Below are 24,702 nucleotides of genomic sequence, written 5' to 3' on the forward strand. Positions count from 1 at the left end.
CGAAGAGGAGGACAAGGGGGGGACATGATAGCAATTTTCCAATATCTCAGGGGCTGCCATAAAGAAGAGGGAATTAAGCTTTTCCAAAGCACCTGAAGGCAGGACAAGAAGCAATGGGTGGAAACTAATCAAGGAGAGAAGCAACCAAGAATTAAGGAGAAACTTCCTGACAGTGAGAACAATTAATCAGTGGAACAGCCTGCCCCAGAAGCAGTAAATGCTCCAACACTGGAAATTTTTAAGAGGAGACTGGACAGCCATTTGTCAGAAATGGTGTAGGGTTTTCTGCCTGAGCAGGGGGTTGGACTAGATGACCTCCAATGCCCCTTCCAACATTACTACTATTATTATTATTATAAAATGTTCTACAGATGGCATATCCTACCCACAAGATTAGCTAAAATGGGTCCAAATATTTCTTCCACATGCTGGAAATGTAAATTGGCAAGAGGGACATATTACCACCTGTGGTGGAAGTGCTCAAAAGCCCGTGACTTTTGGAACAAGGTTAAAAAATGGCTGGAAAAAATACTAATGATAGAGGTAGAGCTAAAACCAGAACTCTTTCTACTAGGCATAACTATGCAGAAATATAACAAAAGGGATATTGTACTTGATGCTACATATTCTCACGGCTGCTAGATTGGCGTATGCACGAAACTGGAAGAATAAAGAAATTCCAACAGAAGAAGAGATTTTATATAAAATCTTATTGTGTGCTGATATGGATAGGCTCACAATGGAAATGAAGGACAAGACGGAGTCAGATTACTTTGAAATCTGAGACAAATTCTATTGTTGTGTGAATCAAGGAGAACTGTTCAGATTTTAAGTTAGTGTTACGATAGAGATATATCAAACTGTATGTCAGTATATAGAGAAACAAATTAGAGACTGTATTATATAGAAAAATATGTACATATAGAAATTAAGAATTATATGTATGATGAGGAAAAAATTGTTAGGAATATATACACTGGAATGTTATGTTATGTCCATGCTTGTTTTAACTTTTTTATAAATAAAAAACTTTTTTTAAAAAAAAAAATACTGTCATTGACATTTGCTCCTTTAAAAAAAAATAGTTGAACCATTGGCCAATTATTATCTCATCAAAACAGAACAATTATCTCCTGGAGGAATCACCATGCTTTCTTAGCTAGGCCAAAAAACCAAAGGCTGCACAGAAGGGAATTATATTCAACAACGATCAAGGTATCAGTTTGAATATAAAGTAACACTTGAACCACAGGAAGTTTGGCACAAGGGTAATAATGGCTCTGTCATATACTTTGCTTCAGCTTTCTACCCTCTGTTTTCCTCTCCCAGAGTATCTGTTCAAATCCTGATGGTGTTCAAGATGCAATTTTGCGCTCATGTGGATCTTTAAATAAAAACTGACAGATTTTCTCATTAGGTGCATTCTCAGAGATAAGCCTTGGATCAATCTTTAGATGAAGTATTGGATTATATTTACCTCTTGATCAGTAGGAGGGAAGGGAAAACATTTTCACAATAACAAAGCATGAAAATGTTTTTTCTGATATTTTTGGTGTACAAAGTAGTTTCTCTGAAATGCCCTGCAAGCGATGCTTTCCTTGTTCCACATGAGTGGTATCAGCATGGTGACTTCATCATTGGTGTGATGGCATCTCACATGGGTTACCACCTTTATGAAATTAAATTTAGTGAAAACCCTTCTATAAAACCTTATGAAATACCAACGTAAGAATTTTTTTCTCTATCTAATATTACCCAGACTTTCAAAATTTCCTTTATATGACTAAAATATCTTTGTTCATACATTTAGGATTTTTGATGTAATCTATGTCTTCTTTTTTTGAGTTGTACCTCATTGTGAGAGAAAAAATAATCTTTAGATTTTTTTCAAAGTCCTTGACATGAAATGTACAAAATTTAAAATCAAGAAGTCTCTATTTGAACAATTACTGACATAAAGGTTTTTTTAAAAAAGGTTTGGCATTATCTCTCTTAATAAAACAAATATACAGTAAATAAGTGATAGAAAATATACTACTTTGAAAAGGGCCACTACTTTTATTTGTTGTAGTACATATTTGTTGGAAATCATGGAAATGTTGCTTAAAATAAATTTGAACTCTGTACAAATTATTAAGCATTTTAGGAAAGCTATTGTCTTCTTACTACCATAAGATGTCTCTTACTTATATGGAAATGATGCCACCTTACAAGGCTTGTAAAAAAATTTCAATGGGGGATTTAAATTATTTGTAGCATAATCACCAAATTTCATCAACACATTCTTGCCTTGGCCTTTGCTGTGAAGGAGATCAATGAGGACTTCCAGATGTTACCTAACATCACTCTCGGGTTCCACATCTTTGACAGTTACCTCAATGCAAGGATGACCTATCGCACCACTCTGGACCTCCTTTTCAAATCCCAGGAATTTGTTCCTAACTACAAGTGTGATGGCCAGAAGAATCTGGTGGCTATTATTGGGGGATTGGATTTTGTCACATCATCTCATATTGCTGAAATTACAAGATTCTTCAAGATTCCACAAGTAAGTGGTGAAAGGGTTAAACAGAAAAATTCTATGTTCTGTTCTTGATGTTGTTATGAAATAATTAAGAGGTGTTAAGATTAGCTTAGGTTTGAAAAAAGGTGTTCTGCCTGGCTTAAGGTCTATTAGTTAGCATAATTCTGAAACTACAATGCCAAATACAAGAAGTGAATATCTGTAGACATTCCCTACGTGAGGAAAAACGTGAACATAGAATTCTTTGCTTCTACCAAAGAATTGATCAATTATATGTGTTCCAAGTAATTCCAAGAAATTCCTTGCCATTTTTATACTTAGAAGAATTTAACAAAAGCAATTCCTTCCTTGGATATATATTATATGAAAACTAGATCAGGACAATTACATTTGATCTTACTACTGAAGAAAATATTACTCCACTTTCTTGCAGCTGACATACGGCTCATTAGCCCAAGAGGAATTTGAGAATAGTAAGCTCTCTTCACTTTATTTCATGGTCCCAAAAGAGGACCATCAGTACATTGGGATTATCCAACTCATTCACCATTTCAGGTGGACCTGGATTGGGATTTTTGCTATTGGTAACAACAATGGAGAAAATTTCTTACAGAAAATGCAGCCCTTACTTGCAAAGAATGGAATCTGCTCATCATTCATACAAAGGCTTTCACGAGTACACCCAGAAGACTTTCCACAAATTTATCAAACAATCTCAACTATTTCATGGAATTGGATAAATACCAAAGCCAATGCATTTCTTGTCTATGGAGAAGCATTGACAATTATGTGGTTAAGAATTGTCACGTTTATGGTAGATCCTGAAAGGAAGGAAATTTCATTATTTAGAAAGGTATGGATCATGACTGCACAGATTGATTTTGTATTATCAGGATTCCAAATCAGTTGGGATCTCCAGGTGTTTCATGGGGCTATTTCATTCAATGCTCATTCAATAGCAGTTGTAGGTTTCAAGGAATTTCTTCAGACTGTAAATCCTCTTTCAGTCTACAGAGATGAGTTTCTTTGGGAAGTTTGGGAACAGTTATTTGATTGTTCATTTCCAAAAGCAGAATTACAAGAAACGCAGACTAGGCAGTGCACTGGTGAGATGAAGCTAGAGGATCTTCCTGGACCTGCTTTTGAAATGGAAATGACTGGACAAAGCTATAGTATCTACAATGCTGTTCATGCTGTGGCTCATGCTTTGCAAGCTCTATACACATTACATTCCAATAGAAAAAAAACTATGATGTGTAAAAATCCTGACCTTCCACATCTCCAGGCTTGGCAGGTATTCCCTTTTCATTGGACATTTCTTGTATTTCAATAAGCAGTTTGAGGTAGAATTATTTTTTGTGTAGAGTCTTAATATTTTCTGCATTTGGAATCAAGCTTGAGAAAACAACTTAGAAATAAGTTGGAATTTCCTGATGGTGAGAACAATTAAAAATGAATTAGTGGAACAGCTTGCCTTCCAAATTTTTGAATGCTCCTACTCTGGTGATATTTAAGAGAAGGACAACCATTTGTCTGAAATAGTATAGGATTAAAAGACCTTCTGGTCCCTTTTGACTCTGACATACTATTCTTTTTCTACAGAAAAAGTAGTTTCTGTTATTATTCTGGCCATTGAGAAGTTACTGTATAAATTATGGTTTATATATCAGCAGACTTTATTTACTAAATCACCATACATTGCACAATATGAGCTAGTTAAAGTGATAATTTAGATTACTTGTCATTGCCTTCTCCAAAAACAGTCAATTCCCCAAAAACTTTGTGTGGCTCATGAACTTTTCATGGGTAAAAAGCTGAGCTTCCTATCTCTATCAGAGTTTTAGAGGAATGAAATAAAAATGGTCCTTTTTAGATGAGGCATCCATAGTATGAAACATTTTTGCAATAATCTCTATCTTGCATCTCTCTATGGAGGAATGCTTGGATCTCAGATTCTAAAAACTGGCTAAAGGACATTAGTCAGACCTCAGACTGTCAAATAACTTTGTATCGATGAGGAAAGATTAGATATGATTTATCTTGAATTAGTTGTTTAAATAGTGAACCTAAAACATAATTAAAGGAAGTTACAAAAATCCAGAATCTTTTTTTACTTTCTGCTTCAGTTCATTCTTTCCTTTCCTTATATTAATATTAAATTAGGTATATAGTGTGGACATGTACATTATCATGCAATATTGATTATCCAAATTCTAAGCACATATATTTAATAATAGTTATAACAATTGGAAGAATGATTGAATGAAACTTTAATATGATTTTCTCCTCTCTATTATATAGCTCTCAACATCCTCTCTCTTTCATTCTCTTTCAAGTAGCTCCATCCATTTCTTCATGGCATTTCTTTCAACAATTCAGCTGGGGAAGAAGTGTTCCTGAATGAGAAAGGGGAAGCAACAGGTGGATTTGACATCACCAATTTGATCACTTTTCCAAACAGATCCTTTCAGAGAGTTAGAATTGGAAAGATGGATCTGCAAGCTCCAAAAGGGAAGGAATTATCCATGGATGAAGATTTGATTGTCTGGAGTCCAGCTTTTAACCAGGTATTGAATTAATGAATCCACCATGCCTTAATCGATTAGGATCCCATATTGAACATAGTCTCTTTAGAAATCTAATTTCTGGGTTTTTTTAACTAAACAATGGCATATTCCTTCAAATGTTGTTGATGATCAATGATTCATCAGATTGACAAAACTGATATTGCAATGTAAAAGCCGTTTCATATTTGGTGTGCATTTCCATCTGAAATCAGAAAAATCAGAAACTGTTTTAAAAACCCTTCTTTTCAAACCATTTTTTTATTTATGGTAAGGTTCTTCCATTTTCTCGATGCAATGACCCTTGTTTTCCTGGGGACTGGAAGAAAGGGATTGAAGGGGATCAGTTCTGCTGCTATGACTGTGTTCCATGCCCAGAAGGGAAGATTTCAAATCAAAATGGTATGGTAGGAATTCTACCATTTTTCATTAGACTTAAGCAAACTTGTATATACAAGTTTACGATGCTTACAATGGATAAAATGAGTTTCATTGATTTGGAATGCCCAGATAACAAATTTCTTTGACTTTCCTCCCAGATATGGATGACTGTTTTGAATGTCCAGAAGATCATTATCCAAATAAAGAAAAGAATGGATGTACCCTGAAACGGGTGGTATTTCTAACTATTGAAGAACCCTTAGGAATTGGTTTAGCGTCATCAGCTCTTGGTTTCTTTTTCTTGACATCTTGGGTACTTAGAACTTTTATTAAGCACAGGGACACTCCCATTGTCAAAGCCAACAACCAGTCCCTTACCTACACCCTGCTTGTTTCTCTTCTGGTCTGTTTTCTCTCTTCTTTGTTTTTCCTCAGCCAACCTGGTAAAGTGACCTGCCTTCTCCGACAATCAACTTTTGGAACCACATTCTCAGTGGCTATTTCTAGTGTGCTGTCCAAAACCATCATTGTGCTGGTTGCTTTCATGGCTACTAAACCAGGATCTCACATGAGAAGATGGTTAGGGAAAAGATTGGCTTTTTCTACTGTCTTTTCCTGCTCCTTTTTCCAAGTATGTATTTGTATTATTTGGTTGTCAACATCTTCACCATTCCCTGAGTTAGACATGCACTCACAGCTCCAAGAAATGATTTTACAATGCAATGAGGGGTCAGCTTTCTTCTTTTATTGTGTCTTGGGCTACATGGGTGTCTTGACTATGGCCAGCTTTATTGTGGCTTTTCTTGCCCGTAAATTACCTGACAGCTTTAATGAAGCCAAGTTCATCACCTTCAGTATGTTGGCCTTTTGCAGTGTGTGGATCTCCTTTTTTCCAGCCTATCTGAGTACAAAAGGAAAAGCCATGGTAGCTGTGGAGATCTTCTCCATCTTGTCCTCCAGTGCTGCATTACTGGGATGCATATTCTTGCCAAAATGCTACATCATTGTTTTCCGGCCTGAACTAAACCAAAGGGAGCATCTCACAAAGAGAAATTAGTATAACATGTGATCTTTCTGGCCCAGAGAAGTTAGTGACAAGAAAGAATAGAAAGACTGTTTGCTGTCTAGAGAAAGTATATAGAAGTTTTATTTTTTGTCAAAGGAGAGTCTTTGTAGCAAGATTTATTATAGTTGCCCCAAATAAATGTTTGGAGTGCTGCATTTTCAACTATTTTCCAAGATGGTAGAATATAATGCTTTGTCTCTTGTAACACTCTACTTCATGAGACTTTGAAAAAAATTGATTTATCATGAATTGTTAGGACTTTTCAGGTTTTGACTCAAAGCTTGTCCAATGTTTGACATGTTACTTTCATGATGTTTATACTTTCTATTTATAGAATAGTTTCTATAAATACTATTCTATATTAAGTTTCTGAATGCTGTACATTTCACCTTGTTTTTAAAATGTCATGTTGAATCATTACTATTCATTCTTTTTATATAAACATAGGTTCACTGAAATTGATTATCAGATTGTAATAATATGAAAATCTATTGAAATGAAATGTATTCTTGCTTCTTCGTCAACCTTTATTCAAAGTATATGCTGCCCAATATCTATAATGAAGAGTGATTTTATTTATGTAGGAGAAGAGTGGTAGAACCAGAGGGATGAATGAAAAGAGTAATCAATTACATAGCCACAAGTGCAACCACCCCTTGAATGCCATTGATCCTTATCTCGTTCTAACCATATGCTGACCATTCATGGAGTAGATTTCTCTGCATAGATTTTAAACAATAAATCAATTATTTGAACCTTCATGTGTGGACTTCTTTTTTTGTGTCTGACATTAATCTCCACTCCCAAACATTTTTACTGAGGACTTCTTCTGAGTCCCACCAAAAAGGCAATGGAGCATTTATTTCCATCTTATGTTTTCAGATCATCATCTTAATGGTAGAAGTCAGAGATCTTATACAGGTGAAACTCGAAAAATTAGAATATTGTGCAAAAGTTCATTTATTTCAGTAATGCAACTTAAAAGGTGAAACTAATATATAAGATAGACTCATTACATGCAAAGCAAGATAGTTCAAGCTGTGATTTGTCATAATTGTCATGATTATGGCTTACAGCTCATGAAAACCCCAAATCCACAATCTCAGAAAATTAGAATATTGTGTAAAGGTTCAATATTCTAGGCCCAAAGTGTCCCACTCTAATCAGCTAATTAAGCCATAACACCTGCAAAGGGTTCCTGTGCTTGATTGGCCAGCAAACTTACCTGACCTGAACCCCATAGAGAATCTATGGGGCATTGCCATGAGAAAGATGAGAGACATGAGACCGAACAATGCAGAAGAGCTGAAGGCCGCTATTGAAGCATTCTGGTCCTCCATAATACCTCAGCAGTGTCACAGTCTGATAGCTTCCATGCCACACCGCACTGAGGCAGTAATAGCTGCAAAAGGGGCCCAAACCAAGTACTGAGTACATATGCATGCTTATACTTTTCAGAGGTCCGATATTGTTCTATGTACAATCCTTGTTTTATTGATTGCATGTAATATTCTAATTTTCTGAGATTGTGGATTTGGGGTTTTCATGAGCTGTAAGCTATAATCATCACAGTTATGACAAATTACAGCTTGAACTATCTTGCTTTGCATGTAATGAGTCTACCTCATATATTAGTTTTACCTTTTAAGTCGCATTACTGAAATAAATGAACTTTTGCATGATATTCTAATTTTTCGAGTTTCACCTGTATAAGATCTCTGACTTCTACCGTTAAGATGATGATCTGAAGACATAAGATAGAAATAAATGTTAGGCTCCATTGCCTTTTTGGTGGGACTCAGAAGAAGGCCTTCTCCCTTTGGAACATCATTCCTATGGAATTTAGATTGGCTCCTACTTTGATATTCTTTGGCAAGGACCTGACGACCTGGTTATGTCAAGTTATGACCTGGAAGTCAAAATGGGATGGAGCACATCAAGTGGCTTATCTGATTGATTGTTACCACCAGGAGTGTGGGGGGTTATTATTTTTATTGTTTGTATATTGGATTTTTATTTTTTTTAACAGCCCAGAGATACTGACAGTAAATGGGCAGCTAAACAAACAAACAAATAAATATTACAATGGTATATAATAAGGTTTTATACAAGGATGTTCTTTAAATTTCAATTTATAAAACTGATAAACTATGTGGGACATCATGCCACCAAGTGGACTTGTAGAGAAGTCCAAAAGTAACTAGTTCCTGTCTGAAGTAGGCTTGCACTTTCATTATCGTTTGGATGATTTGATCTATCTATCTATCTATCTATCTATCTATCTATCTATCTATCTATCTATCTTGATAGATAGATAGATAGATAGATAGATAGATAGATAGATATCATCTATCTAACTATATCTAATCTATTTATATATCTACCTACATGCTTACCTACATATCTACCTATCTATCATCATGTGAGGTATTAATACCACTCTATAAAGCCTTAGTAAGTGACACCTAGAATACTGCATCCAGTTTTGGTCACCACACTATAAAAAAGATGTTGAGACTCTAGAAAGAGTGCAGAGAAGAGCAACTAAGATGATTAGTGGCCTAGAGGCTAAAACGTATGAAGAACAGTTGCAAGAACTGGGCATGGCTAGTCTAGTGAAGAGAAGGGCCATGGATGACATGATAACAGTGTTCCAATATTTGAAGGGCTGTCCAAGAGAAGAGGGGGGTCAACCTATTTTCCAAACCACTGAAAAGCCAGACAAGGAACAATGGATGGAAACTGATCAAGAGAGATTCAACTAGAAATAAGGAGAAATTTTCTGACAGTAAGAACAATCAACCAATGGATCAATTTGCCTTCAGAAATTGTAGATGCTTCATCACTGGAAGCTTTCAATAAGAGATTGGACAGCCACTTGCCAGAAATGGTATAGGATCTCCTGCTTGAACAGAGGGTTGGATTAAATGACCTACAATGTCCCTTCCAACTCTCTTATTCTGAATCTCTATCTAGTGGAACACTCTAACTTTTCCTCCAGGTATTTTCATCTTTGTAATCTCTCCCTCTGTCAGAGAAGATTGTATATTTTTTTCTAGGATTTAGGGTGAATTTCATATTTAATTCTCTTGAAAAATGTCAGACTTCTTATTTTAAACCAAACCAAATCATTCTTTATTATGTTTATTGGTAAGCAAACACTTAGGAAAAAGGATGAGACAGAAGGAAGAATACATTTCATATCATTTCAATAAATGTCCCATGTCATTAACACCTGACAACAGATTACAGTGGAAATATAAATTAATGGAAAGAGAGTGTATGGTTATTACCCAGTATGAAGGAGTTTTTAAAAATGCTTTTAAATGTATAGCACAAGTACACTTCAAGGAACTCTAACAAATCCTATACTGATATACTATATTAAATATATACCCATCAAATGTTAATTAGCATTTTACTATATTTATGTAATGCTTTATGAATCAAAAGTATAAAATCCATGAAAATGTCTCTGCAAACATTGGATATAGTTTAAGACAATATCTGAAATACCCTAATAGCAACCAGGAAAGCTACATTATGAAAGTCTAGTTCAACAGCTGTGTTGAAAAATCTTGCAAACTAGTGAAATTGCAGCAAAATGAACACTTATTCTGGAATAAGCAGTAACTCTTAATAATCAAAAATATTCTATATAAATCATTCTTTCATAGGAATAAAAACTTCTATAATTCTATAAGTTTTATACTGCATATATTTCCTGTAAAGTGCAAACTATCTTTCTATTTCTTTTTTCAGGAATTTTTCTGAACCAGAAATATCACATGATGTACTAATTTCTCTTTATGAATTTCTCCCTATGGTTTAGCTCAGGCTGGAAAACTATGATGTAGCATTTTGGCAAGAATATGTATCCAGTAATGTAGCACTGGAATACATGATGGAGAAGACCTCCACAGCTACCATGGCTTTTTCGTTTGTGCTCAGATAGGCTGAAAAGAAGGAGATCCACACTCTGCAAAATGTCAACATGCTGAAGGTGATGAATTTGGCTTCATTGAAGCTGTCAGGTAATTTATGAACAAGAAAAGGCATAACAAAGCTGGCGATGCCCAAGACACCCATGTAGCCCAAGACAGAATAGAAAAAGAAAGCTGACCCCTCATTGCACTGTAAAATCATTTCTTGGAGCTCTGAATATATGTCCATCTCAGAGAATGGTGGAGATGTTGACAGTCAAAGAATACAAATACACACTTGTAAGAGAGAACAGGAAAGGACAGTACAAAAAGCCAATCTTTTCCCACCCATTTCCTCAACTGAGATCCCGGTTTAGTGGCCATGAAAGCAACAACTACAGTGATGGTTTTGGCCAATACACTAGAAATAGCCACCGAGAAAATGATGCCAAACATTGATTGTCGGAGAAGGCAGGTCATTTTGCCAGGTTGGACAAGGAACAACAAGGTCGAGAGAAAACAGAGCAGAAGAGAAACAAGCAGGGTGTAGGTGAGGGACCAGTTGTTGGCTTTGACAATCGGAGTATCCCTGTGCTTAATAAAAGTTCCAAGTACCCAAGATGTGAAGAAGAAGAAACAAAGGGCTGCTGAGGCAAAACCATTTCCTAAGGTTTCTTCAAAGTTTAGAAACACCACCCGTTTCAGGATACATCCTTTATTTTCTTTATTTGGATAATGATCAAAATAGTCATACATATCTGGAAGAAAAATCAAGGAATTTGTCCTCTATACCTTCTAAATTATTGAAAAATCACTTTACTAATTTTATGCATCCTAAACTTATATATTCAAGTTTGCTTAAGTCTAATGAAAATTGGTAGAATTCCTACCCTACCATTTTGATTTGAAATCTTCCCTTCAGGGCATGGAACACAGTCATAGCAGCAGAACTGATCCCCCTCAATCCCTTTCTTCTAATTTCCAGGGAAACAAGCATCATTGTATCTAGAAAGTGGAAGAATCTGGTGACAAACATGAAAATGTTTTGAAAAGAGTTCCTGAATTTTCTCCTTAATGCACTGAAATTATTTTTGACTTCCCAAATGAGCATTGAATCAACTAGATTTTATAGTGGAGGTTAAAAAGATGTAGAAATTACAATGTTGTGCAAAAGGTCCTGTATGTTACAATGCTGTGAAAAATGTTCTGTATGCAAATGGAAATGCAAACCAAATATACAAATGTGGCTTTTACATTGTAATGTTATTTTGTCAATTTGATGAATGCTTGACCATTAACAATATTTGCAAAAAATATGCCAGTTTTTTTATTTTATTTTAAAAATAAAAATTGTATTTCTGATGTTCACTAATGGATTAAAGCAGGGTTGATTAAATGCCTCCATTCCTGGTTGAAAACTGGGTGCCAGACAATCCTCTCTTCATCAATGAATAATTTCTTCCCTTTTGGAGCCGTGGGATCCATCTTCGCAATTTTTACTTTTTGAAAGGATCTGTTTGGAAATGTGATCAAGTTGGTGATGTCAAATCCACCTGTTTCTTTCCCTTTCTCATTCAGGAAGACTGTCTCCCCAGCTGAATTGTTAAAAGAAATGCCTTGAAGAAATGAATGAAGCTGCTTGAAAAAAAATGAGAGAGGGAATTGAAAAAATAATAATAGAGGAATGGAACATCATATTCAAGTTTCATTCACTTATTTTTCTCATTCCTACAATAGTTATTAAATTTGGTATTCAATATTGCATGAAAATGTACATGTCTACTTTATTATTAATTTAATCTTATTTTAAGAACAGGTAAAAAAGAACAATCACCCAAAGCAGAATGAAGACAGGCCATTGGAATTATGTAACTTCCACCAATTATTATTTAACTTCACGATTTAAACAACTAATTTAACGTAGACCATATCAAATCTTTCCTCATTGGTATGAAGTTATTTGACAGTCTGACATCTGACTAATCTCCTTTAGCCAGATTTTAGTATTTGAGACTCAAGCATACTTTGATAGTTAGATGAGAGAGGGGATGGTACCACTTGTGTTGGAACAGGGAAAGCATCACTTCTAGGGCAACTCAGACTAACTATTTTTTTTCACTAAAAATATTAGAAGGAGAAACATCTTTGTTATAGGCAAAATGTCTCTGACTCCTATCCTATCCTTTATCATAGGGAATTTTGTATTATTCCAACAGTTAATTCGGTAATTAATTCAAGATGTGCATCTGAGAGTGCACCTAATCAGAAAATTTACCAATGTCTATTTGAAGATCCAAGAGAATGCAAATTTGTGTCTTAATATCAGTAAAAGCCGTGATGGCACAGTGTTTAGAATGCAGTACTGCAGGCTACTTCTGCTACCTGCTGGCTGCCTGCAGCTTCGCAGTTCAATCCTGACCGACTCAAGGTTGACTCAGCCTTCCATTCTTCTGAGGTTGGTAAAATGAGGACCCAAATTATTGGAGACAATATGCTGACTCTGAAAACTGCTTAGAGAGTGCTAAGAGGTATATAAATCTAAGAGCTATTACTATCATCAGGTATTCTGATATTCTGGCAGAGGAGAAGAAAGAGAGGCAATTTGTAGCAATGAGTCTGACACACAGCCTTTATCACCCATGAGCCAATATTGCTGTGGTTCAAGTGTTACTTTATACTCACACAGATACAATGATTGTTGTTGAATTTAAATAGCCTTCTGTGCAGTATTTGATGTTTTTGTCTAATTAAGAGAATGTGGTGATTCCTGTAGGACAGTGGTTCTCAACCTGTGGGTCGGGACCCCATTTGGGGTCGAACAACCATTTCACGGGGGTCGCCAAACCACGCTGTCCACCATTTTTTCCCCTTTTCCCTAGCTGTCCTATTCCCTCTTATTGGTGGCCACACCCACTTGGGGGTCACCACAACATGGGGAACTGTATTATGGGGTCATGACATTAGAAAGTTTGAGAACCACTGCTGTAGGAGATAATTATTTTGTTTTTTGTGAGAGAAGACACAGCTGAAAAATATGTTTTTTTTAGTTGTTAACTTCTCCACCTCTATACAATTTATAGAGAGGGGTGACAATACAAAATAGACATGATTTTTTAAAATTCATATTATTTCTCACAACAAATGATAAATGCAGTCCATCTTCCTTTGCATAGTGTTAACAAGAATAGAATAGAATAGAACAGAACAGAACAGAATAGAACAGAATAGAATAGAATAGAATAGAATAGAATAGAATAGAATAGAATAGAATAGAAGCTGGAAGGGACCTTGGAGGTCTTCTAGTCCAGCCCCCTGATCAAGCAGGGAATCTATACCATCTCAGACAAGTGACTGTCTAGACTGTTCTTAAAATTCTCAAGTGATGGCAAGCTCTTCCACTGGTTAATTGTTCTCACAGTCAGGAAGTTTCTCTTTAACTCCAGGTTATGTTATTCTGTTCCCTCATTTTAAGAGGTTTTCCATTATTTCTTTCCCCATCCCCCATAGAATAAAATTGAAAAGAAGAGAAGAGAAGAGAAGAGAAGGGAAGGGAAGGGAAGGGAAGGGAAGAGAAGGGAAGAGAAGGGAAGGGAAGGGAAGGGAAAGGAAGAGAAGAGAAGAATGGGAACATGGAGATCTTCTAGTCCAATCCCCTGCTCAAGCAGGAAGCCTTATACCATTTCAGACAAGTGGTTGTCCAATCTCTTCTTAAAAACTTCCAATGTTGGAACATTCGTAACTTCTAGAGGCAAGTTGTTCCACTGGTTAATTATAACTACTCACCCCTCTCTCCCTTATTATTGACAAGGACTGAGCCATGGGGAGAGGAGCCTATTCAAATAGGAGAAATAAAGAGATCACTTTTGCTGAAGAAAGAGAGACGTGTAGAGACCTGGTACTGTTTTTTATTTTTGTTTGTTTCTTTGTTTGTTTTACTGTGGAGATTCTGGGCATATAGTGAGAATCTGCCTAACCAGAGCCTCCAGAAAGGAGAAAGACCTCTTAGCCAAGGCATGGGAGACCACTGTGCTGAACACAGAGGCCAGAACTAGGGAAACTGAAGCATCCCTTTTCACAAGAGTTCACAAAAGGGAATATTCAGACATTAAAGAAAGATCAACTCCATCTAAATCAAGGTACATTGTTGAAATTTTATGTTCCCTTGACCTACCACAAGGACTGGAATAAGGGACTATAGGGTTAGTGGATTCTGGGGCAAGAACCAACTTTATAGATTTTGCAGTAGTTAAACTTTACAAATCCCTACAGTCATTCTAGGCACTTCAATATCTAGCAATAGCCCATCATACAGAACTGCTAACCCTATATGTCACCAGCCACCTTCTCTTTCCGATCATCATGAGATCAGGGTGGCTGTAACTTCAAATCCCAGGCTGGAACTCCAGCTCCAGCTCCATCTTATCAACCAAATACGAGCAGCAGATTAACACATCCTTTACAGGAACTGGCAGAAAGCCCCAAGTAGGGAAAAGCTAAGATACCAGTTAAGTACACAGATTTTCCAGATGTTTTGGGAAGGATGAAGAAGCAGTCCTTTCCTCACATAGAGACTACAACTGTGCTGTAGACTTGGTTCTGCAGGGCTATAATACCCAATAAGAGACAGTAATCAATGTCAACTAAAGGATGCCCCCAGTACTTTATTACCAGGATCAAGACACAGAAACGTCTCAATCAATTTTCTGGGGCAACAGATGGATGCTCTCCTAGGAGCCCCATCAGGTACTGTTTCCCCAGTTTCAATTGAGGGCGGGGGCATTGAAACACATTGACAGAATAGTAGTACCCCTATTTTAGGATATTGACTTTAGTAGCTGGAACAGGAAAGTGTACACCAGACATATCAAACTCACGACATTATGTGATGTCGCGCAACATATCAGGACTGTTTTGCCGTTGTTGGCAATGGGGTGGGTGTGGCTTTTGGATGACATGTCTGGCCCATGGGTCGGCAGTTTGACATCCCTGGTGTATACTGTAATAGTCCAGAAGACACAGTTGAGGTAACTTAGTTAGAGAATGCTGACTCATGCATGAGGCAATCTATGCTATGATTGGTTGCTTTAAGTATAAAGGGGGTATTTCCCTTTTTTCCCACCTTTTTCTTCTATGTGTTCTGTATACTATTTAATTTACCTCATGATAGTCTTGTGTTCCTGACTATCTTGTGTCCTTTTATTCTAATTGATGACAAAGACTGTTATAAAATTAAATGCTAAATAAAACGCATATATATAAAGTTTGTCTTAGTGTCTCCAATTTCATCTGGACAGTTGCTACACAATTCCTTAACATGTTATCAGCCCAGATGTGCCCTGAAGTAGCAGGAGTAAATTTTTCTCAAGAGTAAGGATAGTCTGATGAGATAGTGAAAGTTTTTCATGAGCCCAAGGAAGGTTGAGAACAATTAGCTTGTGTACACAGCACAATGCTATCTGTTACAGGAATTAGAAGAGGTTTTCCTTTGTCTCATCTTAATGAGTCTAATTTTCTCTCATGGAGCTTAAAAATGAGAATTTTTCTACAGAGGAAGGATTTGTGTAAAATATCTTCCAGGACGTCTTGGTGACAAAGAGAAAAAGCAAAATGAAAAAGCCCAAGCCAGCATAATTTTGTGCTTGGAGGATAGTCAGCTAATGCATGTGCATGGGCTAACTGATCTGCTAGAGAATACTGGCTTGTCTTACACAGAATTTATGTAAGAGAGACAACAAGCTGTAAACTAACTGTCATAAGAAAACTATAGAGCAAGGCTACAGTCTGGAGAAAGTTGGTCGGATCACCTCCAGTTCATAAGAAAAATCTTCCTTGAATTAGAAGGGCAAGGAATGGGGTTTTCAGAAGAACACAAAGTGTATATTGTGCTGAATTCTCTTGATGATATATGGGACATGTTGGTATCAATTGAAGTTTAAGGAACTTTCTTCTGTAAAATCTTATGACATACCATGTAAAGATTGTTTTTACCTTTTTATAATCTTAGCCAATTCCCCCAAAACTGCTGAAATTAATTCCCCCAAAACTGCTGAAATTAATTCCCCCACTCTGTCTTTCAAATGTTTCTAATTGTGGGAGAAGAAATAATATTCTTTAGATTTTGTTAAAGTAGGAAACTTTAGTGCAAGAAATTTTTTGAAGATTTTTAGTGAACTCAAGGTATTTTTTTTTAAAAAAAAGATAGTGTGCAATATTACTCCTCACAAAATATACACACAATAAATGACTGATACCTGCTGGATCTGTTCATATTCTATTTTGTGAAAAAGTGGTAGAAAACAAATGCAGTAGTTTCAAAAAACACTTTCAACAACTAAGCATATATTTTATTGCAAATCTCCCTTATATTACTGTCATTGGCATTTGCTCATTTAAAAAAAAAAAGTTGAACTATTAGCCAATTATTATCTCATCAAAACAAAACAATTATCTCCTAGAGAAATCACCATGTTTTCTTAGCTAGACCAAAACACCAAAGGCTGCACAGAACGGAATTATATTCAACAACGATCAAGGTATCAGTCTGGATATAAAGTAACACTTGAACCATAGGAAGTTTGGCACAAGGGTAATAATGGCTCTGTCAGATGCTTTGCTTCAGCTTTCTATCCTCTGTTTCCCTCTGCCAGAGTATCTATTCAAATCCTGATGGTGTTCAAGATGCAATTTTGCGCTCATGTGGATCTTTAAATAAAAACTGATAGATTGTCTCATTAGGTGCATTCTCAGATATAAGCCTTGGATCAATCTTTAGATGAAGTATTGAATTATATGTACTTCCTGATCAATAGAATGGAAAAACATTCTCACAATAACAAAAGCATGAAAATGTTTTTTCTGATATTTTTGGTGCACAAAGTATTTACTCTGAGATGTCCTGCGAGTGATGCTTTCCTTGTTCCACATGAGTGGTATCAGCGTGGTGACTTTATCATTGGTGTGATGGCATCTCACATGGGTTACCACCTTTATGAAATTAAATTTAGTGAAAACCCTTCTATAAAACCTTATGAAATACCAACGTAAGAATATTTTTCTCTATCTAATATTACCCAGACTTTCAAAAATCCTTTATATGACTAAAATATCTTTGTTCATACATTTAGGATTTTTGATGTAATCTATGTCTTCTTTTTTGGAGTTGTACCTCATTGTGAGAGAAAAAATAACCTTTAGATTTTTTTCAAAGTCCTTGACATGAAATGTACAAAATTTAAAATCAAGAAGTCTCTATTTGAACAATTACTGACATAAAGAATTTTTTAAAAAAGGTTTGGCATTATCTCTCTTTAATAAAACAAATATACAGTAAATAAGTGATAGAAAATATATTACTTTGAAAAGGGCCACTACTTGTATTTGTTGTAGTACATATTTGTTGGAAATCATGGAAATACTGTTTAAAATAAATTTGAACTCTGTACAAATTATTAAGCATTTTAGGAAAGCTATTGTCTTCTTACTACCATAAGATGTTTCTTACTTATATGGAAATGATGCCAACTTACAAGGCTCGTAAAAAAAATTCAATGGGGGGTTTAAATTATTTGTAGCATAATCACCAAATTTCATCAACACGTCCTTGCCTTGGCCTTTGCTGTGAAGGAGATCAATGAGGACTTTCATTCCTTACCTAACATCACTCTCGGGTTCCACATCTATGACAGTTACCTCAATGCAAGGATGACCTATCGCACCACTCTGGACCTCCTTTTCAAATCCAAGGAATTTGTTCCTAACTACAATTGTGATAGCCAGAAGAATCTCATGGCTATTATTGGGGGATTGGATTTTGTCACATCATCTCATATTGCTGAAATTACAAGATTCTTCAAGATTCCACAAGTAAGTGGTGAAAGGGTTAAACAGAAAAATTCTATGTTCTGTTCTTGATGTTGTTATGAAATAATTAAGGGGCATTAAGATTAGCTTAGATTTGTAAAAAGATGTTCTGCCTGGCTTAAGGTCTATTAGTTAGCATAATTTTGAAATTATAATGCCAAATTAAAGAAGTGAATATCCATAGACATTCCCTATGTGAGGAAAAACATGAACATAGAATTCTTTGCTTCTATCAAAGAATTGATCAATTATATGTGTTTGAAGTAATTCCAAGAAAGCTGCACTTTCTTGCAGCTGACATACGGCTCATTGGCCCAAGAGGAATTTGAGAACAGTAAGCTCTCTTCACTTTATTTCATGGTCCCAAAAGAGGACCATCAGTACATTGGGATTATCCAACTAATTCACCATTTCAGCTGGACCTGGATTGGGATTTTTGCTATTGATAACAACAATGGAGAAAATTTTTTACAGAAAATGCAGCCCTTACTTGCAAAGAATGGAATCTGCTCATCATTCATACAAAGGCTTTCACGAGTACACCTGGAAGACTTCCCACAAATTTATCAAACAATCTCAACTATTTCATGGAATTGGATAAATAGCAAAGCCAATGCATTTCTTGTCTATGGAGAAGCATTGACAATTATGTGGCTAAGAATTGTCACATTTATAGTACATCCTGAAAGGAAGGAAATTTCATTATTTAGAAAGGTATGGATCATGACTGCACAGATTGATTTCGTATTATCAGGATTCCAAATCAGTTGGGATCTCCAGGTGTTTCATGGGGCTATTTCATTCAGTGCTCATTCAACAGCAGTTGTAGGTTTCAAGGAATTTCTTCAGACCGTAAATCCTCTTTCAGTCTACAGAGATGAGTTTCTTTGGGAAGTTTGGGAACAGTTATTTGATTGTTCATTTCCAAAAGCAGAATTTCCAAAAGCAGAAATGCAGAGTAGGCAGTGCACTGGTGAGATGAAGCTAGAATATCTTCCTGGACCTGCCTTTGAAATGGAAATGACTGGACAAAGCTATAGTATCTACAATGCTGTTCATGCTGTGGCTCATGCTTTGCAAGCTCTATACACATTACATTCCAATAGAAAAAAAACTATGGTGTGTAAAAATCCTGATCTTCCACATCTCCAGGCTTGGCAGGTATTCCCTTTTCATTGGACATTTCTTGTATTTCAATAAGCAATTTGAAGTAGAATTATTTTTTGAACCCATTGTGTAAAGTCTTAATATTTTCTTCAGTTGGAATCAATGTTGAGAAAACAACTTAGAAATAAGTTGGAATTTCCTGATGGTGAGAACAATTAAAAATGAATTAATGGAACAGCTTGCCTTCAGAAGTTTTGCATGCTCCTACACTGGATATTTTTAAGAGAAGGACTGCCATTTATCTGAAATAGTATAAGATCAAAAGACCTTCTGGTCCCTTTTGACTCTGACATACTGTTCTTTTCTACAGAAAAAGTAGTTTCTGTTATTATTCTGGTCATTGAGAAGTTACTGTATAAATTATGGTTTATATGTCAGCAGACTTTATTTACTAAATCACCACACATTGCACAATATGAGCTAGTTAAAGTGATAATTTAGATTACTTGTCATTGCCTTCTCCAAAAACAGTCAATTCCCCCAAAACTTTGTGTGGCTCATGAACTTTTCATGGGTAAAAAGCTGAGCTTCCTATCTCTATCAGAGGTTAAGAGGAATGAAATAAAAATGGTCCTTTTTAGATGAGGCATCCACAGTATGAAACATGTTTGCAATAATCTCTATCTTGCATCTCTCTATGGAGGAATGCTTGGATCTCAGATTCTAAAAACTGGCTAAAGGACATTAGTCAGACCTCAGACTGTCAAATAACTTTGTATCGATGAGGAAAGATTAGATATGATTTATCTTGAATTAGTTGTTTAAATAGTGAACCTAAAACATAATTAAAGGAAGTTACAAAAATCCAGAATCTTTTTTTACTTTCTGCTTCAGTTCATTCTTTCCTTTCCTTATATTAATATTAAATTAGGTATATAGTGTGGACATGTACATTATCATGCAATATTGATTATCCAAATTCTAAGCACATATATTTAATAATAGTTATAACAATTGGAAGAATGATTGAATGAAACTTTAATATAATTTTCTCCTCTCTATTATATAGCTCTCAACATCCTCTCTCTTTCATTCTCTTTCAAGTAGCTCCATCCATTTCTTCATGGCATTTCTTTCAACAATTCAGCTGGGGAGAAAGTGTTCCTGAATGAGAAAGGGGAAGCAACAGATGGATTTGACATCACCAGTTTGATCACTTTTCCAAACAGATCCTTTCAGAGAGTTAGAATTGGAAAGATGGATCTACAAGCTCCAAAAGGGAAGGAATTATCCATGGATGAAGATTTGATTGTCTGGAGTCCAGCTTTTAACCAGGTATTGAATTAATGAATCCACCATGCCTTAGTCGATTAGGATACCATATTGAAGATAGTTTCTTTAGAAAACTAATTTCTGGTTTTTTTTAACTAAACAATGGCATATTCCTTCAAATGGTGTTGATGATCACTGATTCATCAGATTTGCAAAGGTGATATTGCAATGTAAAAGCCATTGCACATTTGGTGTGCATTTCCATCTGAAATCAGAAAAATCAGAAACTGTTTTAAAAACCCTCCTTTTCAAAAGATTTTTTTTTAATTTATGGTAAGGTTCTTCCATTTTCTCGATGCAATGACCCTTGTTTTCCTGGGGACTGGAAGAAAGGGATTGAAGGGGATCAGTTCTGCTGCTATGACTGTGTTCCATGCCCAGAAGGGAAGATTTCAAATCAAAATGGTATGGTAGGAATTCTACCATTTTTCATTAGACTTAAGCAAACTTGAATATACAAGTTTACGATGCATACAATTAATAAAATGAGTTTCATTGATTTGGAATGCCCAGATAACAAATTTCTTTGACTTTCCTCCCAGATATGGATGACTGTTTTGAATGTCCAGAAGATCATTATCCAAATAAAGAAAAGAATGGATGTACCCTGAAACGGGTGGTATTTCTAACTATTGAAGAACCCTTAGGAATTGGTTTAGCCCCATCAGCTCTTGGTTTCTTTTTCTTGACATCTTGGGTACTTGGAACTTTTATTAAGCACAGCGACACTCCCATTGTCAAAGCCAACAACCAGTCCCTCACCTACACCCTTCTTGTTTCTCTTCTGCTCTGTTTTCTCTCTTCTTTGTTTTTCCTCAGCCAACCTGGGAAAGTAACCTGCCTTCTCCGACAATCAACTTTTGGAACCACATTCTCAGTGGCTATTTCTAGTGTGCTGTCCAAAACCATCATTGTGCTGGTTGCTTTCATGGCCACTAAACCAGGATCTCACATGAGAAGATGGTTAGGGAAAAGATTGGCTTTTTCTACTGTCCTTTTCTGCTCCTTTTTCCAAGTATGTATTTGTATTCTTTGGTTGTCAACATCTCCACCATTCCCTGAGTTGGACATGCATTTACAGCTCCAAGAAATGATTTTACAATGCAATGAGGGGTCAGCTTTCTTCTTTTATTGTGTATTGGGCTATATGGGTGTCTTGGCCATTGCCATCTTTATTGTAGCTTTTCTTGCCCGTAAATTACCTGACAGCTTTAATGAAGCCAAGTTCATCACCTTCAGCATGTTGGCCTTTTGCAGTGTGTGGATCTCCTTCTTTCCAGCCTATCTGAGTACAAAGGGAAAAGCCATGGTAGCTGTGGAGATCTTCTCCATCTTGTCCTCCAGTGCTGCATTACTGGGATGCATATTCTTGCCAAAATGCTACATCATTGTTTTTCGGCCTGAACTAAACCAAAGGGAGCATCTCTCAAAGAGAAATTAGTATAACATGTGACTTTTCTCAGTAGGAGAAATTCCTAACAAACAAGAATAGGAAGTCCTAGTGACCATAATTACATAAGGATTTCATTTAGGTAACTTGATTTCACATTTTAATGAAATGGAAAAATGAATTGAAGTACCTATTAAAGTAGTTAGAGCTATTTTCTGTTGCTGATCTATTGATGATAGAAATGAAGACATTTACGTGCAATTTTCACTTCTTCACAAAATCAAAGATTGTTTTTAGTAGAATTTCAGGGAAAGAGCCTGATATTTGGGCCTTTTCCATTTGGGTTTCTCTATAATTCAAAATTTAAAACAGGATATTAGTTTATGTACAGACATCTCTTGTGGGAAGTGATAAAGAGTAAAGACAGAAATTCATACGATGAAATTCTGAACTAAGTCTTAGAGTTGGAAATGATTTTAAAGACAAAGAAACTCAACACTCTTTCTAGGCCAGGTTATTCTCTAGGTCCTCTGAGATTGCAATTATATCTGTATTTCCCTTCACTACCTTTGTTTCTCCTCTCATTTTTCATTTATTTTAATTTTTGATTAAGGACATTGTGGTGTCCTTAATCAAAAAGGAGAAAAAAATAGATCCATGAAATTATAGATCAATCAGCCTGACATCAATACCTGGAAAGATCTTGGAAAAAGATAATCCAGAAACAAACCTTCCAACACCTTGAAACAAACAAGGTTATAACCTGTAGCAGAATAACAGAGTTGGAAGGGACTTTGAAAGTTTTCTAGTTCATCCCCCTGCTCAAGCAACATGGATTCATCAAAAAGAGGTCATGCCAAACAAATCTTATTTCATTCTTCAACAAAGTGACTAAATCAATGGATCAATGAAATATACTTAGATATTGTGACTTGGGCTACATGTATATCTTAGCTCTTGCCAGCTTTATGGTGGCTTTTGTTGCCCATAAATTACCTGACAGCTTTGATGAAGCCAAGTTCATCACCTTCAGCATGTTGGCCTTTTGCAGTGTTTGGATCTCCTTCTTTCCAGTCTCCCTGAGCACAAAAGGAAACGCCATGGTAGTTTTGGAGGTCTTCTCTGTTGGTCCTTCAGTGCTGCATTACTGGGATGCATATTTTTGCCAAAATCTACATCATTGTTTGCTGGGCTGACATCAACCATAGGGAGCAACTCACAAAGGGAAATTAGTATAACATGTGATCTTTCTGGCCCAGAGAAATTAGTGACAAAAAAGAATAAAGCACTACATAAATATAGTAAGAACTGTTTTTGTCATTTTATTAATGTGTATTGAGCATACTATTATATGATAGCAGGTTTGATTATTTTAGGGGTCTTGAAATGTAGAATGTATTGAGTTTGTGAATCCTGTACATTTAACTGCACCTTGAAATAGGTGTTCATGCTGGTTCATAACCATTCACTCTATCAATAAATCCATTTCCAGAGCAACCTGTTATCATATATTAATAATATGGGAAATACAGTGAAATGAAATGTATTCTTCCTTCTGTCTCATCCTTCATTCAAAATGTATGCTCACCAATGACCATAACAAAGAGTGATTTGAATGGGTTTACAATAAGAAGTGTGGCATTTTTCAAGAAAATCACCTAAAATTCAGCACAAATCCTAGAAAACATGTATCGCCCTCTCTGATATAGGGAGGGACTACAAACATGAAAAACCCAAAGAAATTTTGAATATTCACTTGATGTTGATAATAGATAGGTATATAAGTATGTAGGTAGAAATGTAGATAGATAGATAGATAGATAGATAGATAGATAGATAGATAGATAGATAAACAGACCTTATGGGCAGGGCAAGTGGCCCAAATTATAGTGCACATGCAACCCTAATTGAGATAGAAACTCAATACTCTGGACTACTTTGCAAGTGATACTTCCCCTTTTCTCATCATCGGTGGCATGATGTCCCACATACTTTACCAGTTGTATATGTAGCACCACTCCTGGAGGGAGCGCTAAAGTCTTGACCCTCTTGCCCCCCTCTTCAGCTGGCTGCCAACCCAAGGAGTCTCTCACATTGGCACCTCTGCCTAACAGGGCATGTAGCATGGTGATGTTCAGTCACAGTTGGCAGCCATGCCCATGGGGTGGTGATGGTTAATCTCTTTTGATGGTAACTCATGTGGGATGATGATGGTTGACCTCAGGCAGTAAGACTGACAGGAGACGATGGTAGTCAGGTCCTGGTAACAGCAGCTGGTGTACAACAGTAGTAGTCAGTCCCTAATAACAGCAACCTGCTTAGGATGATATTAGCCAGTGTCTGATAGTAGCAGCTTGCCTATGATGATGGTAGCCAGTCTCTGGTGACAGCAACTTGCCTAAGCCAATGGTTGTCAGTCTTTGGTGACAGCAACTTTCCTAAGACAATGTTAGTCAGTTCTGGTAACAGAAACTTGCCTAGAGCGATGGTCGTCAGTCACTGGTAACAGCGACTTGCCTATGCCAATGGTTGTCAGTCTCTTGCCTAAGATGATG

At 36.2% G+C, this 24,702-nt stretch overlaps 2 protein-coding genes across 2 annotated transcripts; both read left to right on the forward strand.

Annotated features, from left to right (window-relative positions):
* Positions 1 to 1,525: 1,525 nt before the first annotated feature.
* LOC120300644 (vomeronasal type-2 receptor 26-like) lies at positions 1,526 to 6,526 on the forward strand. Its single transcript, XM_039326944.1, has 6 exons — positions 1,526 to 1,725; positions 2,257 to 2,548; positions 2,958 to 3,630; positions 4,904 to 5,091; positions 5,364 to 5,490; positions 5,628 to 6,526. The coding sequence occupies exons 1-6, from the start codon at positions 1,526 to 1,528 to the stop codon at positions 6,524 to 6,526; spliced, it is 2,379 nt and encodes a 792-aa protein (XP_039182878.1).
* Positions 6,527 to 10,529: 4,003 nt separating this feature from the next.
* On the forward strand, positions 10,530 to 22,198 carry LOC120300653 (vomeronasal type-2 receptor 26-like). Its single transcript, XM_039326955.1, has 8 exons — positions 10,530 to 10,569; positions 16,036 to 16,177; positions 17,268 to 17,498; positions 18,030 to 18,321; positions 18,613 to 19,291; positions 20,573 to 20,760; positions 21,036 to 21,162; positions 21,300 to 22,198. Exons 1-8 carry the CDS (start codon positions 10,530 to 10,532, stop codon positions 22,196 to 22,198), a joined length of 2,598 nt encoding a protein of 865 aa, XP_039182889.1.
* Positions 22,199 to 24,702: the final 2,504 nt, after the last annotated feature.

The sequence above is a fragment of the Crotalus tigris genome, unplaced genomic scaffold (assembly GCF_016545835.1).
Source record: "Crotalus tigris isolate CLP2741 ecotype Arizona unplaced genomic scaffold, ASM1654583v1 scf7180000017614.5298720, whole genome shotgun sequence".
NCBI classification, from domain to species: domain Eukaryota; kingdom Metazoa; phylum Chordata; class Lepidosauria; order Squamata; family Viperidae; genus Crotalus; species Crotalus tigris.

What these genes read in the sequence shown, in the direction of transcription:
- LOC120300653 (XM_039326955.1), top strand. Translation starts at nt 10,530, where the DNA reads ATGCTGAAGGTGATGAATTTGGCTTCATTGAAGCTGTCAG. An exon ending in AAACCTTATGAAATACCAAC is followed by an intron (nt 17,499 to 18,029) that starts GTAAGAATATTT and finishes AATTATTTGTAG; the next exon opens with CATAATCACCAAATTTCATC. An exon ending in GGAGTCCAGCTTTTAACCAG is followed by an intron (nt 20,761 to 21,035) that starts GTATTGAATTAA and finishes ATTTATGGTAAG; the next exon opens with GTTCTTCCATTTTCTCGATG.
- LOC120300644 (XM_039326944.1), top strand. Translation starts at nt 1,526, where the DNA reads ATGAAAATGTTTTTTCTGATATTTTTGGTGTACAAAGTAGTTTCTCTG. An exon ending in GGAGTCCAGCTTTTAACCAG is followed by an intron (nt 5,092 to 5,363) that starts GTATTGAATTAA and finishes ATTTATGGTAAG; the next exon opens with GTTCTTCCATTTTCTCGATG. An exon ending in GAAGATTTCAAATCAAAATG is followed by an intron (nt 5,491 to 5,627) that starts GTATGGTAGGAA and finishes CTTTCCTCCCAG; the next exon opens with ATATGGATGACTGTTTTGAA.